Source organism: Meriones unguiculatus, chromosome 1, assembly GCF_030254825.1.
Source record: "Meriones unguiculatus strain TT.TT164.6M chromosome 1, Bangor_MerUng_6.1, whole genome shotgun sequence".
Lineage (NCBI taxonomy): Eukaryota > Metazoa > Chordata > Mammalia > Rodentia > Muridae > Meriones > Meriones unguiculatus.
In genome coordinates this window covers 26,655,154-26,674,931 of record NC_083349.1, presented here as the reverse complement: position 1 = coordinate 26,674,931, position 19,778 = coordinate 26,655,154, and the positions used below count along the sequence as shown (strand labels likewise).

Sequence of the window (19,778 nt, the reverse complement as noted above, 5' to 3'; positions counted from 1 at the left end):
ACAGACAAATGTAGCCACACAAATAGAGGTACTTGAGGAAGAAACAAATAAAAAAATAAATGCCATCATGTAAAGACAGGAATCCACACAGATGAAGGAAATGGTGAAAGACATGAATTAGAATTAGAATTAGAACAGAATTAGAATCAATAAAGAAAGAATAAAGAATAAATCAATAAAAAATCAATAAAGGAAACACAGAGAAAAACCTGGAGCTGGAGAACTTTGAGAAAAGATCAGTAACCACAAAGGTAAGCATCACAAATAGAATACAAGAGATGAAAGAGAGACTCTCAGGAGCTGAAGATACAATTGCAGAAATTGACACCTATCTCAAAGAAAAAGTAAAAGAGAACTTAAAAACACAAAACATCCAAGAAATCAAGGATGCCATGACAAGATGAAATAAAAGAATAATAGAAATATACAAGAAAAAAGGATTCCAGGCTCCAAGGTACCAAAAAGAAAAATTTCCCAACATAAGGCTCTACCCTGAAGGGTATAAAAGCAGATGCTGAGATATAAAGCCAAACTTTGGGCAGAGTGCAGGGAATCTTATGAAAGAAGTGGGAAATAGTAAGACCTGGAGAGGACAGGAGCTCCACAAGGAGAGCAAGAGAACCAAAAAATCTGGGCCCATGGGTGTTTTCTGAGACTGACACTCCAACCAAGGCCCATGCAAGGAAAAAACCTAGAAACCCTGCACAGAAGTAGCCCATGGTATTTCAGTGTCCAAGTAGATTTCATAGTAATGGAAACAGGGAATGTCTCTGACAGAAACTGATTGGCTTGCTCTTTGCTCACCTCCCCAGAAAGGGGTAGTAGCTTCACCAACCCACAGAAGAAGACAATACAGCCAGTCCTGATGACAGCTGATAAACTAGGGTCAGAAGGAAGGGGAAGAAGAGCTCCCCTATCAGTTGACTGGAGGAGAAGCATGGGTGGAGAAGGGGGAGGGAGGGTAGGATTGGGAAGGGAGGAGAGATCAACCTACAGGGGGAATACAAACTGATTAAACTGTAATTAATAAAAATAAAAATAAATAAGAAAGAGATGTCCTTAAACATACAAAAGGCATACACAGACCACCAAATAGACTAAACCAGAAAGTAAGCGTCTCACATCACATAATAGTCAAAACATTAAATCTAAAGAACAAAGAAATAATATTAAAAGCATCAAAGGAAAAAGGCCAAGGAATGGACAAAGGTAGGCATATCAGAATCACACCAGACTTCCCAATAGAAACCATGAAAGTGGGAAGGGCCTGGGCCTTGTTATGTAGACTCTAAGAAAACAAAGATGATAAGCCAGACTACTATACCCAGCAAAACTATCAATTAACATAGATGGAGAAAACAAAATATTCCATGACAAAATAAGCTTAAACAATATCTACACAGCAACCCAGCCATACAGAAGATACTAGAAGGAAAACTCTAATCCAACAAAAATAACTACACCCAAGAAAACATAGGATATAGATAATCACACAACAAAAATTCAAAAGAAAACAAGCATGCAAACACACTAGTACTACCACCTCCACAATAAAAGGAACTAACATTCATTGGTCACTGTAATCTATGAACATCAATGGACTCAACTCTCCAATAAAAAGAAACAGATTGACAGAATGGTTGCAGAAAAAGGATCCAACATTCTGCTGCATCCAAGAAAAAAAACACCTCTACAACAAAGATAAACACCACTTCAGAGTAAAGAGCTGGAAAAGGTTTTTCAAGCAAACATACCCAGAAAACAAGCTGGAGTAGCTATCTTAGTATGGAATAAAATAGACTTTCAACCAAAATAAATCAAAAGAAATGAGGAGGGACATTCACTCTCATCAAATGAAAAATCCACTAAAAGAACATCACAGTTCTGAACATCTATGCCCCAAATACATGAGCAACAGCATTTGTAAATGAAACATTATTAAAGCTGAAATCACAAATCAATCCCAACACCTTGATAGTGGGAGATTTCAACACTCCACTCTCACTGAGGGGCAGATCATCTAGACAGAAGATAAATATGGAAATAATGGCACTTACAGAGGTCCACCATGGACTAAAATTAGACCTCAACAGCAACAGAAATAACAGAAAGCCTACACATGCATGGAACCTAAACAACTATCTACTCAATGACAGCTAGATCAAGGAAGAATTTTTAAAAAAGAAAATTTGAACTTCCTAAAATTTAATGTAAAGGAATGCACATCATACCCAAACTTATGGGGCACAAAAAAAGCAGTGCTAGGAAGAAAGTTCATGGCACTAAGTGCCTTCAGAAATAAGTTTGAGATATCTCATATAAGCAATTTAATGGCACACCTGAAAGACCTAAAAGAAAAATGTATCAGACACACCAGAGAGGAGTAGACAGTAAGAAATCATCAAACTCAGGGCTGAAGTCAATATTTAGCAACAAAGAAAACAATTCAAAGTATCAATCAAACCAAAAGCAGGTTCTTTGAGAAAATCAACAAGATAGACCAACCCTTACCAAAACTAACTAAAAGGAAGAGAGAAACTACTCAAATCACCAAAATCGAAATGAAAAGTGGAACATAACAACAAACACTGAGGAAACGCAAACAATCATTTTGGCTTACTTCTAAAGCCTCTAGGCCACAAAATTTGAAAATCTAAATGAAAAGGACAATTTTCTTGATAGATTCCATTTACCAAATCTAAACTAAGATCAGATAACTAGATTAAACCATCCTATATTATATCTCCCAAGGAAATGGGAGCAGTCATCAAGTCTCCCTGCCAAAAAAAAACAACAACAACAACAACAAAACAAAAAACAAAAAAAACAGGACCAGGTGTTTTCAGCACAAAATTCTGCCATATGCTCAGGAAAGAGTTGACACCAATACTCTTCAAACTATTCCACAGAAGAGAAACAGAAGGAACATCACCAAACTCTATGAGGCCACAGTCACATTGACCTAAACCACACAAAGACCCAACAAAAAGGAAAATTTCAAACCTATCTGTCTTATGAACATTGATGCAAAAATACTCAATAAAATACTTGCAAACCAAATCCAAGAACACATAAAACATATCATCCACCATGACCAAGTATGCTTTATTCCAGGGAAGCAGGGGTGGTTGAATATACAAAAATCCACCACATAAACACGCAGAAGGAGAAAACCCACATGATCATCCCCTGAGATACCGAAAAAGCATTTGATAAAATCTAATGCCCATTCATGTTTAAAGTTTGGAGAGACCAGGGAAACAAGGCACATACCTAAACACAGTAAAGGCAATATACAGTAAGCCTATAGCCAACATCAAACTCAATGGAAAGAACCTTAAATTAATCCCAGTGAAGTCAGGGACAAGGCAAGGCTGCCCATTCTCTCCTTATCTCTTCGACATAGTACTTGAAGTTCTAGCTAGAGCAATAAGACAACTAAAGGAGATCAAGGGAATACACATTGGAAAGGAAGAAGTCACAGTATCAGTATTTGCAGATGATATGATAGTATACATGAGTGACACCAAAAATTCTACCAGAGAATCCCTTCAGCTGATTAACACTTTCATCAAAGTGTCTGGATAAAAAATTGACTCAAAAAAAATTAGTAGCCCTCCTGTATACAAGAGGCAAAAAGGCTGGAAAAGAAATCAGGGAAAGAACACCCTTTACAATTGCTACAATAATGCAAAGTACCTTGCTGTGACTCTAAGCAATCAAGTGAAAGACCTATATAAACAAAAAAATACTTCAACTCTCTGAAGAAAGAAACTGAAGAAGATATCAGAAGATGGAAAAGTCTCCCATGCTCATGGATAGGAATGCTTAATGTAGTAAAAATGGCCATCCTGCCAAAAGCAATCTACAGATTCAATGCAATCTCCATCAAAATACTAACACAATTCTTTACAGAACTTGAAAGAATAATTCTCAATTTCATATGGAAAAACAAAACAAAACAAAAAAACCTCAGAATTGCTTGAACAATCGTGTACAATAACAGATGGTCTGGAAGAAGCAACAATAATAAAAACTGCATGATACTGGCACAGAAAAATGCTGGGGGATGAATGGAATTGAATAGAAGATCCAGAAATAAATTCACACACCTACAGATAGTTGAGTTTTGACAAAAAAAAAAAAAAAGCCAAAACCATACAATGAAAGAAAGAAATGGTGCTTGTCTAACTGGATGTCTACATGTAGAAAATGCAAATAGATCCATATTTATCACCCTGTACAAAACTAAAGTCCAAGTGGATCAAAGACCTCAACATAAAACCAGACACACTAAATCTGTTAGAACAAAAAGTGGGGAAGAGCCTAGAACTCATTGGCACAGGAGACAACTTCCTGAACAGAAAAACAGCACAGGCTCTTAGAGGAACAATCAATAAACGGGACCTCATGAAACAAAAGCTTCTGTAAAGAAAAGGACACTGTCATCAGAATAAAATGGCAGCCTACAGACTAGAAAAGGATCTTCACCAACCCTATATATGACAGAGGGCTAATATCCAGAATATATAAAGAACTCAAAAACTTAAACACCAGCAAGCCAAGTAATCCAATTAAAAATGCGGTATAGAGCTAAACAGAGAATTTTCTCTAAAGGAATATAGAATGGCAAAGAAACACGTAAATAAATGCTCAATATCCTTAGTCATCAGGGAAATGCAAATTAAAATGACCCAGAGATTTCACCTTACACCCATCAGAATGGCTAAGATCAAAAACTCAAGTGAAGCACATGCTGGAAAAAATGTGGAAAAGGGGGAATGCTCCTACATTGCTGGTGGGAATGTAAAGTTGTACAACAAAATTGGAAATCAACTTGGTGCTATCTCAGACAATTAGGAATAGTGCTACCTCAAGATCCAGCTATACCACTCCTAGGCATATATTTGTAATATGCTCAAGTATACAAGAAGGACATTTGCCCAGCCATGTTCGTATCAGCTCTATTTGTAATCGGCAGAATCTGGAAACAACCCAGATGTCCCTCAGTTGTGGAATGGATACAGAAATTGTGGTACATCTACACAATGGCATACTACTCACCTATTTAAAACAAGGGAATCATAAAACTTGTATGCAAATCGTGGGAACTAGGAAAAGTCATCTTGAGTGAGGTAACTCAGAAACACAAAGACACACATTGTATATTCTCACTCATAAATGGATATTAGCCACATAATATAAGATAAACATGCTAAAATCTATACTCCTAAAGAAGCTGAACAACAAGAAGGACCTTAGGAAACATGCTCAATCCTCCTTCAAAAGGGAAAAAGCTATAGACATCAGAAGCAGTAGAAGACAGAGAAAGGACAAGAGCTGACCACAGAGGGTCTTTGAAATACTCTACTGATGAGGTATCAAAGCAGAGGCTGAGACTCATAGCCAAACTTTGGGCATAGTGCATGGAATCTTTTAAAAGAAGGGGGAGATAGAAAGACCTGGAGGGGACAAGAGCTCCAAGAAATACCAATGAAGCCAAAAAACAAAAAACAAAATAACAAAAAAAATATCTGAGCCGTAGGGGCCCTGAAGAGAATGCTACCCCAACCAAGGACGATGCGTGGAGAGGATCTAAAACCTTGGCTCAGATGGAGCTCATAGACTCAGTCTCCAAGTGGGTTCCTGAATAAGGGAAGCAGGGGCTTTCTCTGGTGTGACCTCAGTGGCAGACCCTCTAATCACCTCCCACTGGGGGATGCAGCCTTGCCAGGCCACAGAGGAAGACAATGCAACCAATCTTGTTAAGACCTGATAGGCTAGGGTTTAATAGAAGGGTAGAAGGACCTCCCTTATCACAGGACTAGGGGAAGGACATATGGGGAAAAGAAGGAAAGAGGGTGGGATTGGAAGGAGACAAGATAGAGTTCACAGGAGTGATACAAATTGAATAAATTGTAATAAATGATAAAAATAGTAATAAAAATATTGGGAGAAAAAAAAAAGAAGCTCCAACATGCTAGGCTTATGTAGCACTGGAAAAAAAGAAAAGAAAAAAAAAAGCCCTAACAGTAACAGGACTTGGTTGGATATAGGTGGTAGGGCTGAGAAGTCTAACAGACTCCCAGTCTAATTTGAGCCTCTGGAGAAAATGGATGATGGTTGTAACTCACAAGCCCTGGAGGCACTACAAGTGGAGGAAATGAGCAAAGAATGCAATGACTCTTCACCCCTAAACTCTAAATGAACTGAGTAAAAATCTGAAAACAAAAATAGATGTCACAGGTGGAGGGAAGGAGGGAACTGTGTGGGGAAGTGATTAGGAATGAGAACAGGAGATATCAGGTGGGGGAGAATGGGGGTAGAGACAACTGGAAGAGTGGGAGGGTGTCTCTGGGATGAGCTGAACCCTAGAACAGTGGAAACTCCTGGGAATCTATGAGGATGGCCCTAGCGAAGAATCTTTGCAATGGTAGATATGGAACCTGGAACAGACATCTCCAGTAACCAGAAAAATCTTCAAAGTCTTCCAATGGAGGGATTGGGACATCAACCCAACCACAAAACTTTGGACTCAAAATTTGTCCTGCCTGAGGTACAGGCATGAAAATGGAGCAGAAATTGAAGGAGAACTAATGAATGACTGGCCCAGCTTGACACTTATGCCATTTGAGAGAGCATGCCCCTGATATAATTAAAGATACTCTACTATACTTGCAGACAGGTGTTTAGCATAACTGTCATCTGAGAGGCTTCAGCAGCAACTGATGGAAACAGATGCAGTGACCCACATCCAAATATTAGGTGGAACTTGGGAATCTGTAATCAGAACCTAAAGTTAATTAATTAACTAATTAAACAACCAATGAACTAATTAATTAGCTAATTAATTAACTCAAACTTTTCAAAAAGATGTAGTCATTAAAGATTATGTTTCTCTATGTGTGCCTTTGATCCTAGAGATCACTAAGCACAAACATACATACCTATTTGGACTCAAAGATCTGTGTTGTTTTGACAGAGAACTAACAGCCTATAAGTTCCAAAGGGGGTTACAGACAGAGGGAAGAACAGGGTTTGGTGATGAGAAGAGTTAAACATGAGGATGAGACAAAGCGCTGCCTATCTTTGCTTTTTAATAACTGAATTTGTCCCTGATGGAATCTTTGTCTTTTCCTCAGGTTTGGGAGGAAGTTAGTCTTCAGATGTGCTTTACTCCTAATGGCCATCACTGGGACCTGTGCAGCTTGGGCTCCCACCTTCCTCATCTACTGCTCACTTCGATTCCTGATAGGGATTTGTGTTCTAGTAACAACCTCAAATAGTCTTTTTCTCAGTAAGTCATACCTTTTGATAAACATTGTACAAGCTTTTGCTCTTTACAACAGTGTTAGAAGTCAAGATTCATTTCTTTTTTTCTTTTCAGTGATAGAATGGACAAGCCCTAAATTCCAAGCCTTGGTGACAACACTGTGGGGATGTTCTTCTGCTTTTGGAAACACAGCAATGGCAGGCCTGGCATTTGCATTTCGAAACTGGCAGCACCTCCAGCTGGTAATGTCTGTGCCACTATTTTTCTTCCTTATACCTACAAGGTATGAGCTTTCTTTCCTACACTATGGTTTGAAATTTTGAGGTGACCATGCCATGAATCAAGATGTAAGAAATGCACTTATCACAATCTCTGTAAATTAATATGTCTGTCACTCTTGTCATGTTGGGAAGACAATGTATCCTTGGCATCATTACTGCTCTGGGTGATATTATTAGTGAGGAAAATTTATTCAGGAGTTCTTAATTTAGAGAAGGATACATGATAAATAAAATTTTTCTACAGCCTAACAAAAAATCAGCAATTGTCTCAAGAAATGCTCCCCCGTATTCAAGTTATATAACCTCTATTAAAATATATATCTATATGAGGGAGACAGACAAATGTGACTCCAGCTCTGTATTCCAGAAGTGCAGGTACACTGCCTAACTGAATCATGTTCTATTTTCCTAAAAACTGTACATCATGATATAATACTATAGATTTTTGTTATAACTGAATGACTGGTAGGTATTAGATTAAAAATAAAACTATTCAAGAATAAATTTAATGTAGAAAATGACCCTGTGAGAATTTATGTCCACATCATTTTGAGCAGGTGGGTGTCAGAGTCAGCTCGGTGGCTTATTGTGACTGACAAACCCCAAAAGGCCTTAAAGGAACTTCAAAAAGTTGCATGCAAGAATGGAATGAAGAATTCTGAAGACATCCTTACCATGGAGGTGAGCATAATGCCAGCTTTTTATGACACAAAATACACAATCTTTGAAAAGTGTATGAGTTAGTGCCCAAGATAATATATGATCTCATTAAGTCATTGGATACAGTTCTTTTTTTTTAATTTTATTTTTCTCATTAGTTACATTTTGTTAATTCTGTATCCCAGCTGTATCCCTCCTTCCCTCCCCAATCCTACCCTATCTCCCTCATCTCCTCCCTGCCCCTTTCAAAGTCCACTGATAGGGGAGGACCTCCTCCCCTTATATGACTCCCTTTTGTCAGGTATTTTCAGGACTGGCTGCAAAGTCCTTCTCTGTGGCCTAACAGTACTGCTCCTCCCTTGGGAGGTGGTGAGATAAAAGAGCCAGTCATTGAGTTCCTGTTAGAAATAGTCCTTGTTCCCCTTACTATGGGAAACCAATTGATTACTGAGCTATCACGGGTCACATCCAAGCAGAGGTTCTAGGTTTTATCCTCTCATGGTCTTTGGTTTAGTGTCCATCTCAGAAAAGACCCTGTGCCCAGATATGTTTGGTCCTTGTGGAGCTCCTATCCTTTCCACATCAAACTCCCCTTCTTTCATATGATTCCCTGCACTCTGCCGAAGGTTTGGTTATGAGTCTTAGTGTCTACTTTGGAGCACTGCTAGGTAGAGTCTTTCAGATGCTTTCTGCGGTAGACGCCTGTCATACGTTCAATGCATATCCCATTTGTCTTTCTAAATGAGGATAGATCATCATACCCCGTGTCTGCTTTCTTGATTATCTTCTTTAGGTGTATAGATTTCATCATGTTTATCCTATCTTTTAGGTCTTTATAAGCAAGTATATTCTATGTTTTTCTTTCTCCTTCTGGGATACTTCACTCAGAATGATCTTTTCTAGATCCCACCATTTGCCTGCAAATTTCATGATTTCCTCCTTTTTGATTGCTGAGTAGTATTCCATTGTGTAAAAATACCATAATTTCTGTAACCATTCCTCCGTTGATGGACATCTGGGTTGTTTCCAGGTTCTGGCTATTACAAATAAAGCTGCTACAAACATGGTTGAGCAAATGTCCTTATTGTGTACTTGAGAAAATTTTGGGTATATGCCTAGCAGTGGTATAGCTGGGTCTTGAGGAAGTGCTATTCCTAATTGTCTGAGAAAGCGCCAGATTGACTTCCAAAGTGGTTGTCCCAGTTTACATTCCCACCAGCAGTGGAGGAGGGTTCCCCTTTCTCCACAACCTCTCCAACATGTGTTGTCATTTGAGTTTTTCATCTTGGCCATTCTGATGGATGTAAGGTGAAATCTCAGGGTCATTTTCCTTTACATTTCCCTAATGGCTAATGAGGTTGAGCATTTCTTTAAGTGTTTCTCTGCCTTTCGATATTCCTCTACAGAGAATTCTCTGTTTAGCTCTGTTCCCCATTTTTTAAGTGGATTACTTGGTTTGCTGTTTTTCAGCTTCTTTAGTTCTTTGTATATACTGGATATTAGCCCTCTGTCAGATAAAGGGTTGGTGAAGATTCTTTCCCAATCTGTAGGCAGTCGTTTTGTTTTGATGATGGTGTCCTTTGCTTTACAGAAGCTTTTTAGTTTCATGAGGTCCCATTTATTGATTGTTGCTCTTAAAGCCTGTGCTGTTGGAGTTCTGTTCAGGAAGTTGTCTCCTGTGCCAATGAGTTCTAGGCTGTTCCCCACTTTTTCTTCTAACAGATTTAGCATATCTGGTTTTATGGTTTTATGTTGAGGTCTTTTCTTTGTTCTGTAGATTAAGTTTTTTGACTATGATGTGACATGAGGAGTTTCTTCTCTGGTCTAGTCTATTTGGTGTTCTGTAGGCCTCTTGTATGTTTGTGGACATCTCTTTCTTTAAGTTGGGAAATTTTTCTTCTATGATTTTCTTGAAAATATTTTCTGGACCTTGTAACCTCTTCTTCTTCAATTCCTATTATTCTTGTATTTTGCCTTTTCATGGCGTCCTTGATTTCTTGGATGGTTTGTGTTTGGGATTTTTCTGATTTTTGCTTTGAGAGATGTATCAATTTCTGTGAGTGTATCTTCAGCACCCGAGATTCTCTCTTCCATCGCTTGTATTCTATTAGTGATGCTTACCTTTGTGATTCCTTCTCTTTTCTCTAAGTTCTTCAGTTCCAGGGTTTTCTCAGTTCGTGTTTTCTTTATTGATTCTAATTCTGTTTTCATGTCTTGCAACATTTCCTTCATCTGTTTGAGTGTGGATTCCTGTGTCTCCAAGATGGTCTCTATTTTTTTGTTTGTTTCCTCTCTTAGTGCCTCTGCTTCTGCCTCCAATTGTTTGGCTATATTTGCATGTGTTTCTTTAAGAGCTCTTCGTTCACTTCATTTTTCTTTGTTTCTATTTGGGAGGCCAAATCTTTAAGGGATTTTTTTGTATCCTCTTTAACTGTTTGAATCTCTACGACTATTTCTCTGAGAGATTTTTTGGTTTCCTCTTTATGTGCCTCAAATAACTGGATAATCATAGCTTTAAAATCATTTTCTTTTTCTGTTTCTGCTGAGTTGGAGTGTCCAATAATTTTGGAGGTTGCCGGTGAAGCCATGATATCTTGATTTGCGTTGGTTGTGTTCTTTCGTCGACCTCTGGCCATTTGGTTATCTGTCATGTTCACTGTCTGTTCCTGGATTCTGCAGGTCAGACTGATTTTTCTCTGGTATCTGGAGAATTCTTCAGAAAAATGAAGGTCTAGTGATATCTAGTGGTTTCAGTGTGTGCGTTGGTTATTCAGCTATACCTGTAGAAGGAAAGTTCACAGGCGCAGAAGGGCAAATGTGGGGTAGCGTGTGTTTGAGCGTGTGCTTGCGGGTGTGTCCTAAGGGACAGGGTGTTGGTGAATGAGGAGGCCTTCAGTGTGTGAGAGGGGTGTTTTGCAGGCACTGAAGTTGTTGCAGGCGCTAAGGGATCGCAAGCGCTGTTGAAGAATGCGTGTGCGTATTGATTTTACAGGTCTGCTGGTCTTTGGTGTCTATTCAGCTGGTTTTCTGCCACTGAGGAGTTGGATGGCCCATACAATCACTGGCTGGGCAGCCCTGTGTAGTCCGTGCTGCCACTTGCAGCCTTGGGATCTGGGACGGGTTGTACTGTGGGTCTGAGTCTCTGTGGCTAGCACTGTATTGGGCATGCGCTTTGGCGGGGTGGAGTTTTGGCGGTGCGTGCACTCCTGCAGAGCCGGGTGGTGGTAGTGGGGCGTGTGTTCCGTGGGTCAAGAGCTGGGCGAGAGGGCCCTAAGTCGGGTGTGTTCTCCTCTGAGTGGTGGCGTTCAGCACTTCGTTACTGCTCTCTGCTGCGGCAGTAGGGTCTGGAGCCCTGCCTCCCTGCCTCCGCCCATCTTGGGTCCCAGACACTGAGATTTGCTGCTAAGGTATCCAGGAAGAATTGTATTGTGGATCTGAGTCTCTGTGGTTAGCGCTCAGTGGTTGGAGCTCTGTGATTGGTCCTGTGCTTCTCCTGTGAGGAGGTTTTGGGGTTATTGTGCTCTGGCCACTTGGGACTTGAGCTCCACTGCACTTCCTGCTGCGTCTAGCCGCAGGATCACGTCAGCGAGATGGGGGAGGGGACGCTCCTAGGGACCAGAGGGCCCTGAGTGGGATGTGTGTCCAAGGAGGGGACGGGTGTTCAACTGGTGGTTACAGCAGACCTCTGCTGTAAGGGGCCCGGAGAACTGTCTCTGCTGCCTTGATCTCCTGGAAGTGAGATTTGTGCTCAGCTGCCTGGTGCTGTGTGTGGGTTTCCCTGAGCTTCCTTCCCTGAGGGAGGCCCGGACAAGGGAAGCGCCCTATTTCCTTCCAGAAGTCCACACCCAATCTAAGTCTACAAGCACTCCACGCTTCTGTGGTGGCCCCTCTCCTTTAGAAAGCCCTAAAGTCCAAATTCTAGCTTTGATTGACTCTCCACTCACCAATTAAGGAGATTCATGTCTTCTGCCTCTCCAAAACGGTGTGCTCTGCTCACCGCCATCTTGGAGTCTCTACAGATATAGTTCTTTCATTCAAAGAGAATGGTGTAAAAAAACCCTTAGATGGTATCATTCATATTTAAACACTTTATAAAGTCATGATTTATACACAATGAATTAATTCTAAAATTTATACATGCACAAAATGTATTGTTTTATTAAAATCCCTTCATTACCACTCCTATTGCTTCTTTTCAAAATTTATTTTTATTATTAATTACAGTTTATTCACTTAGTCTCCCAGCTGTAGCCTCCTCCCTCATCCCCTCCCAATCCCAACATCCCTCTCTTATCATCTCCCATGCACCTCCACAAGTCACTGATAGGGTAGGTCCTCCTCCCTTCCTTCTGACCCTAGCCTCTCAGGTCCCATCAGAACTAGCCGCACTGTCTTCTTCTGTGGCCTAGTAAGGAAGCTTACTCTCAGGTGGGGATGATTAAGGACCCAGCCACTGAGTTCATGTCAGAGACAGTCCCTGTTCCCATTACTAGGAAAAACCACTTGGAGACTGAGATCATGGGCTACATCTGTGGAGGGGTTCTAGGTTATCTCCATGCATGGACCTTGGTGGAAGTATCAGTCTCAAAAATGACTTGTTTGCCCAGAATTTTTGGTTCTTTTGCTCACCTTGTGGAGCTCCTGTCCTCTCCACATCATTCTATATCCCCCTTCTTTTGTAAGATTTCCTGCATTATGCCCAAAGTTTGGCTATGAGTCTCAGCATTTGATACCCTGATGGGTAGAGTCATTCAGAGGGCCTCTGTGGTAGGCTTCTGTCCTGTTCCCTGTTTACTCCCTCTTCCTATGTCCATCCTGTTTGCCTTTTTGTGAGAGTATTACTCATCTTACCCAGGGTCCTCTTTTAGCTTCTTTTGGTGTACAGATTTTATAATGTTTATCCTATATTATCCTAGATTATATCCACTTATAAGTGAGTATATAGCATGTGTATCTTTCTGCTGCTGGGATACCTCACTCTGGATGATCTTTTCTAGTTCGCACCATTTGTGTGCAAATTTCAAGATCACCTTGTTTTAATTGCTGAGTAGTAGTCCATTGTGTATACCACAACTATACCACAATTTCTGTATCCATTCCTCCACTGATGGATATGTGGGTTGTTTCGATGTGTGATTTCAGCTTTAATAATGTTTCATTTACAAATGCAGTTGCTCATGTATTTGGGGCATATATGTTCTGCACTGTGGTGTCCTCATGGTAAAATTTTCCTTTGATGAGAATGAAGCGTTCCTTTTCATGTTTTTAAATTAATTTAGGGTGAAAGTCTATTTTATTAGATATTAGGAGAGCTACCTCAGCCTGTTTTCTGGGTCCACTTCCTTGAAAAAGAGTTTTCCAGCTCTTTATTCTGAGGTAGTATTTATCTTTGTTACAGAGGTGTTTTTCTTGGTTGCAGCAGGATGTTGGATACTGTTTCTGCAACCATTCTATTAGTCTGTGTCTTTTTATTGGAGAATTGAGTCCATTGATGTTGATATATAATAGTGACCAATGAATGATAGTTTTTTTTTATTGTGGAATTGGTGGTGTTACTGTGTTTCAATGTTTGTTTTCTTTTAATATTTGTTGTGAAGTTATCTATACTCTCTCTTTTCTTGGGTGTAGTGGATTTTGCTAGACTGGAGTTTTCTTTCTAGTATTTTCTGTAGGGCTAGTTTGCTGTGTAGATATTGCTTAAGTTTAGTTTTGTCATGGATATTTTGTTTCTCTATCTATGTTGATTGAAAGCTTTGCTGAGTATAGTAGTCTGGGTTGGCACCTGTTTCCTTAGAGTTTGCATGACAACTGCCCACGCCCTTCTGGCTTTCATAGTTTCTATTGAGAAGTCTGCTGTGATAGGTCTGCCTTTATATTTTACTTGGCCTTTTTCCCTTGCTGCTTTTAATATTTTTTTCCTTGCTCTGAAGATTTAGTGTTTTGACTATAATGTGACATGAGGAGTTTCTTTTCTGGTCTAGTCTATTTGGTGTTCTGAAGGCCACTTTTATGTTAATGGACATCTCTTTCTTTTAGGTTGGGAAAATTTTCTTCTATGATTTTCTTGAAAATATTTTCTGGACCTTGGAAGCTGTAATCTTCTTTTTTTGGATATTCCTATTATTCTTAGATTTCTTCTTTTCAGGGCGTCCTTGATTTTTTGGATGCTTTTTGTTTGGAACTTCTCCGATTTTACTTTTTCTTTGAAAGACATATCAATTTCTGCAATTGTATCTTCAGTGCTTGAGATTCTCTATTCCATCTCTTGTATTCTGTTGGTGATGCTTTACCTTTGTGGTTCCTAATAAGTTCCAGGATTTTCTCTATTTGTGTTTTCTTCATTGATTCTAATTCTGTTTTCATGTCTTGCACCATTTCCTTCATCTGTTTGAATGTGGATTCCTTTCTTCCATGATACTCTTGCTCATTTCTTCTTCATATGCCTCTATTTGTGTGGTTATATTTGCCTGTATTTCTTTGAGAGCTTTGTTCATTTCCTCTTTATGTGCCTAGAAGAACTCGATTAACATAGCTTTAAAATATTTTTCCTGTGTGTCTGATGAAATAGCATATCCATCGATTTGGGGTATTTCTGATGAAGCCATGATGTCCTGATTTTTGTTGGATGTGTTCTTACACTGACCTGTAGCCATCTGCTTATCCATAACCTTCACTGTTTTATCCTGGAGTCTGTAGTTCAGATTGGGTCCATCTGTCTCTGGTGTCTGTAGTATTCTCCAGGAAGATGAGAGAGGGCCACTGTTTTGAGAGTGGATGTTGGTGTTTCAGCTGTAGCGAAGGGAGGAAGGTCACAGGAGCATTTGCGCAAGTGTGGGCATGTGTGTGGAACTGTGCCTTGAAGGACAGGGTGCTAGAGAGTGTAGATTACTAGAAGGGTGGAGCTTAAGTGCAGGAGGAGTTGCTGGCGCTGTTCATGGGCACATTGCACATGTGCAAGTGACCTGAATACCTCAGTGTCCTACAGGCCTGTTGTACTGTCCTCATGGTATTCAGATCTGTCTGGGACCTAGGAATCATTTGCCTGGACTCCAGTATTAGACCCACAGAACAGGGACTTCAATGTTGAGAAAGTGGTCCCAAGGATCCCTATGTTCCCACAGTAGGGGTGTGGGTTGGAGGGATCCAATGTCTGCCTGCTAGCGTAGAAGGACTGTGGACCTGGGGCTCTGCATGCATTCACTTGAAGGCAACCTCACTCACTCACAGGCCTAATCACAGGCATTCTTCCTGTTCCTTACTCGCAGATTTGAGCCTGCATGGGTAAATGTGATTGTAGGAGGACCATCAGCTCAGTGGTGTCCACTGTTTGGCCCCTGGGAAGGGAGACCTGTACTTGGGGCAGCTACCTCTGCGATCTCAGTCACAAAGCCTGGAGGATCCTACTTAGGGAAGCCACCACTGGCATCTCAGTCATGGAGCACAGAGACTCTTCCTTGGGCTAGCCGCCACCCCAGCACAGCTGTAGACCTGGGAGGCCCATACTGCAACCACCTCTGCCTTCTCAGTCACCAAGCAGGGAGGCCTGTGCTTGGGGCAAGGGGAAGTGCAGGAGGGTGGAATATGTACCACGCTCAGTTCCTGCAGACCTCCACGGGTGACATGTATCCAACATGTCCCAGTTGACAGGTTCTCCCCTCTCACACAGGAAACCTTAATGTTGATGTTCTGGCTTCAGTTACCCCTCCACTCAGTTATTTCAGAATTCTGCATCCTGGGCCCCTCAGATATGGTGCATGCTGGTTGCTGCCATCATGGACTCTTCCCGATTGCTACTTATTGTTGCACAACCATGTTTGTGGAAGCTTTATTTGTAATAGCCAGAAGCTGAAAACACCCCAGATGTCCCTCAACTGAAGAATGGATACAGAAATTGTGGTACATCTACACAATGGAATATTACTCAGCAACGAAAAATAAGGAAATCATAAAATTTGCAAGTAAATGGTGGGAATTGGAAAGGATCATCCTGAGTGAGCTGTCCCCAAAACAGAAAGACAAACATGGTATATACTCACTCATATAGACATATAATATAGGATAAACCTACTAAAATCTGTACATGTAAAGAAAATAATCAAGAGGAAGGACTCTGACTAAAATGCTCAATCCCCATCCCAAAAGGCAAAGAGGATGGACATCAGAAGAAGAAAACAGGAAACAAGTTAGGAACCTGCCACAGAGGGCCTCTGAAAGGCTCTGCCCTGCAGAATATCAAAGCAGATGCTGAGACTTATGGCCAACTGTTGGGCAGAGTTCATGGAATCTTATGAAAGAAGTGGGAAAGAGTAATATCTGCAGAGGACAGGAACTCCACAAGGAGAGCAACAAAACCAGAAAATTTGAACACAGGGATCGTTCCAGAGACTCATACTCCAACCAAGGTCCATGCATGGAGCTAACCTAGAACCCTTGTACAGATGTAGCCCATGGCAGTTCAGTGTTGAAGTGGGTTCCATAGTAATGAGAAGAGAGACTGCCTCTGACATAATCTGATTGTCCTGCTCTTTGATCACCTCCCCCTGAGGGGAAAGCAGCCTTACCAGGCCACAGAAGATGACAATGCAGCCACTCTTGATGAGATTTCATAGAATAAGATCAGAAGGAAGGAGAGGGGGACCTCCCCTATAAGTGGAGTTGGGGAGGAGCATGCGTGAAGAAAGGGGAGGGCAAGTGGGATTGGGGGTAGGAGAGAGAAGTTTATGGGGGTATACAAAGTGAATAAAGTGTAACTAATAAAAGTTTTAAAAATTTTTTTAAAAAAGAAGTGAGAGAGAGTGGTACCTGGAGAGGACAGAAGCTCCACAAGGGTCTTTTCTGAGACTGATACTCCAACCATGGGCCATTCATGGAGATAACCTAGAACCCCTGCTCAGATGTTATCCATGGCAACTGAGTATCCAAGTGGGTTCCCTAGTGAGGGGAACAGGGACTGTCTCTGACATGAACTCAGTGGTGGGCTCTTTGACCAGCCCCCTGAGGGGGAAGCAGCCTTGCCAGGCCACAGAGGAGGTCTCTTCAGAACTGTATAGATCCTCTTTCTCTGTGGCCTAACTAGGCCACCTCCAAGGGGAGGTGATCAAAGATCTGGCCTCTGAGTCCATGACAGAGAGAGCCCCTCCTCCCCTTACTAGGGAACGTACTTGGTGACTGAGATGCCTACGGGCTACAGCTGAGCAGGGGGTCTACTTCCTCTCCATGCATGGTCCTTGGTTGCAGTAGCAGTCTTTGCAGGTCCCTCTGGGCCCAGAATTTTTGGCTTGGTTGGTCTCCTTGTGGAGTTCCTAACCCCTCCAGGTCTTTTTATCTCCCCCTTCTTCCATAAGATTCCCTGCACTCTGTCCAAATTTGGCTATGACTCTCAGCATCTGCTTTGATACCCTGGTTGTTAGAGTCTTTCAGAGGCCCTGTGTGGTAGGCTCTTCTCCTGTTCCCTGTCTTTTCTTACTTCTGATGTCTATCCTGTTTGCCCTTCTAAATGAGGACTAAGCATCTTCCCTAGGGTCCTCTTCATTGCTTAGCTTCTTTAGCACTATAGATTTTAGTATGTATATCCTATTTTATATGGCTAATATCCACTTATAAGTGAGTATATACCGTGTGTGTCTTTCTCCTTCTGGGATGCCTCACAAGGGATGATCTTTTCTAGTTCCCACCATTTTCCTCTACATTCATGATTTTCTTGTTTTTAATTGCTGAGTAGTATTCCATTGTGCAAAAATAACAGAATTTCTTATGAATATTGTATCTTATGAAGTAAGAATTTCTTGTGAATTATGTATCTTATGAATATTGGTGCCCAAGCTTTTGGGGCATAGATATTCAGAACTGGGATGTCTTGGTGATGTTTTAGTTTGATGAGTATGAAGTGTCCTTCCCATCTCTTTTGTTTAATTTTGGTTGAAAGCCTGTTTTATTAGACACTAAAATGGCTACTTTAGCTTGCTTCTTGGGTCCATTTGCTTTAAAAACCTTTTTCCCACCATTTATTCCTAGGTACTGTCTATATTTATTGCCTAGGTGTGATTATTGTATACAGAAGAATGTCACATCCTGTTTTCATATCCATTCTGTTAACCTGTGTAGTTGGCTTCCTTGGATTGGAGTTTTCCTTCTAGAATATTCTGTAGAGCTGGTTTTGTAGATAGGTACTGTTTAAGTTTGGCATGTTGTGGAATATCTTGTTTTTCTCCCTCAATGTTAATTAAAACTTTTGCCTGGCATATTAGTCTAAGCTGACATATGTAATCTTAGTGTCTTTAAGCTATTCAGCACGGAGAGGACAGTAAACTGAATGTTGTTTGGCCCAACTCAGGCCTCCACAAGATGGAGGACCACTGGCTGGAGGATCCCTTTGCTGGCTGTGCCTCAGGTGGGTCAGACAGAACAGGCAGATCAGGAGCAGTCCTTGGTGTTAAGGGCTCAGAGGCTGCAACAAACTGGTGAATGGGTGCTGGTGTTATGGATCATATTCAGCTGCACAGCTGCTTGCTGGCCCAAGCAGGCTCTGAACTCCTGGCACTCAGAGTTGGCTTGACTCTGCCATCTTGGACCTAGGACCCAATATTGTCAATCTGGCCTCTACACTGGGACCAGAAGAATAGTAGATTGGGGTTGGAGCGCTGCCTCCAGTCCAGACACTGCCCTTGTGAAAGTGGGAGTGATCCTAGGTCTGGTTCATGCAACAAAGTGTCTCTGGACCTGAAGGCCCCAGGAAGGCAGAAAGCATTGTGTGGTTTCTACAACAAGGCTTGCAACAAGGCTTGGGCTGGGCTTGGCCCTTGGGTCCTATGAATTGGTCTTGGGATGCTGGCTTTGGTAACTTGGCTAGGGAACAGAAGTGATCCAACGTCTGGTTACTGAAGTGTACCTGTAACCTGTAGGCAGGAAATGTTGTGCAGGCACTTGAGACCTGAAACCAGAACTTGGCTAGGCAGTAAACATCCAAACTCAAACTGTGTCAGGGAGCCATTTGTTGCACCGGACATTTCTCCTCCCCTGTGGGTGAAGCACCTATATCAGTATTTTGGAAACTGTTGCTAGGCTGCTTACCATAACCCACGGTCTCTCACCTTCTGCTTCTCAAAGACAGTATGCAATAACTGCCACCATCTTGGAAATCTCCCCCACTTCTTTGACTTTAGCCTCACTCAAATTTTCAGAATATGATCAGGTTGCTGCTAGAATTTGTTGTTGTTTCTCAACAAGGAAAAATTAATGAATGTCCTTCATTCCAATTCCTAATGAAGTGCTCTTTTTCATGTGAAATCTCATGGAGAAGATCCTCACTGTTCAGATTTGTATCAGTATTTCAGTATACTGAATTTCCACAAAGACAATTCTATTCTCTCTGTACTGATTCTGAAAACTCCTCCGAGTTCTACTAACAAACCACAACTTGGTTAGCTTTATCAGAACAACAACAAGACTTATAGTACCAATTCTGTTGGCTACTTTTGCATTGCTCTGACAAAGATTTACGACAGAAACAACAAAATGGAATAAAAATATTCTAGGCTGATGGATTCTCAACATTCAGTTAAGCA

General features: G+C 41.1%; 1 protein-coding gene across 5 annotated transcripts in view; it reads left to right on the top strand.

Annotated features, from left to right (window-relative positions):
• The window catches only part of LOC110544702 (solute carrier family 22 member 19-like), an 89,535-nt gene that overhangs the window by 40,726 nt on the left and 29,031 nt on the right, over positions 1–19,778 (top strand). For 4 of the 5 annotated variants that reach the window (XM_060385975.1, XM_060385980.1, XM_060385968.1 and 1 more), the window contains exons 3-6: positions 7,143–7,297; positions 7,388–7,556; positions 8,112–8,235; positions 18,548–18,604. In XM_060385975.1, the coding sequence (XP_060241958.1) occupies positions 7,143–7,297; positions 7,388–7,556; positions 8,112–8,235; positions 18,548–18,604 (505 nt within the window). The remainder of the gene's footprint in view (positions 1–7,142; positions 7,298–7,387; positions 7,557–8,111; positions 8,236–18,547; positions 18,605–19,778) is intronic. The other variant, XM_060385960.1, reaches the window with a different exon arrangement.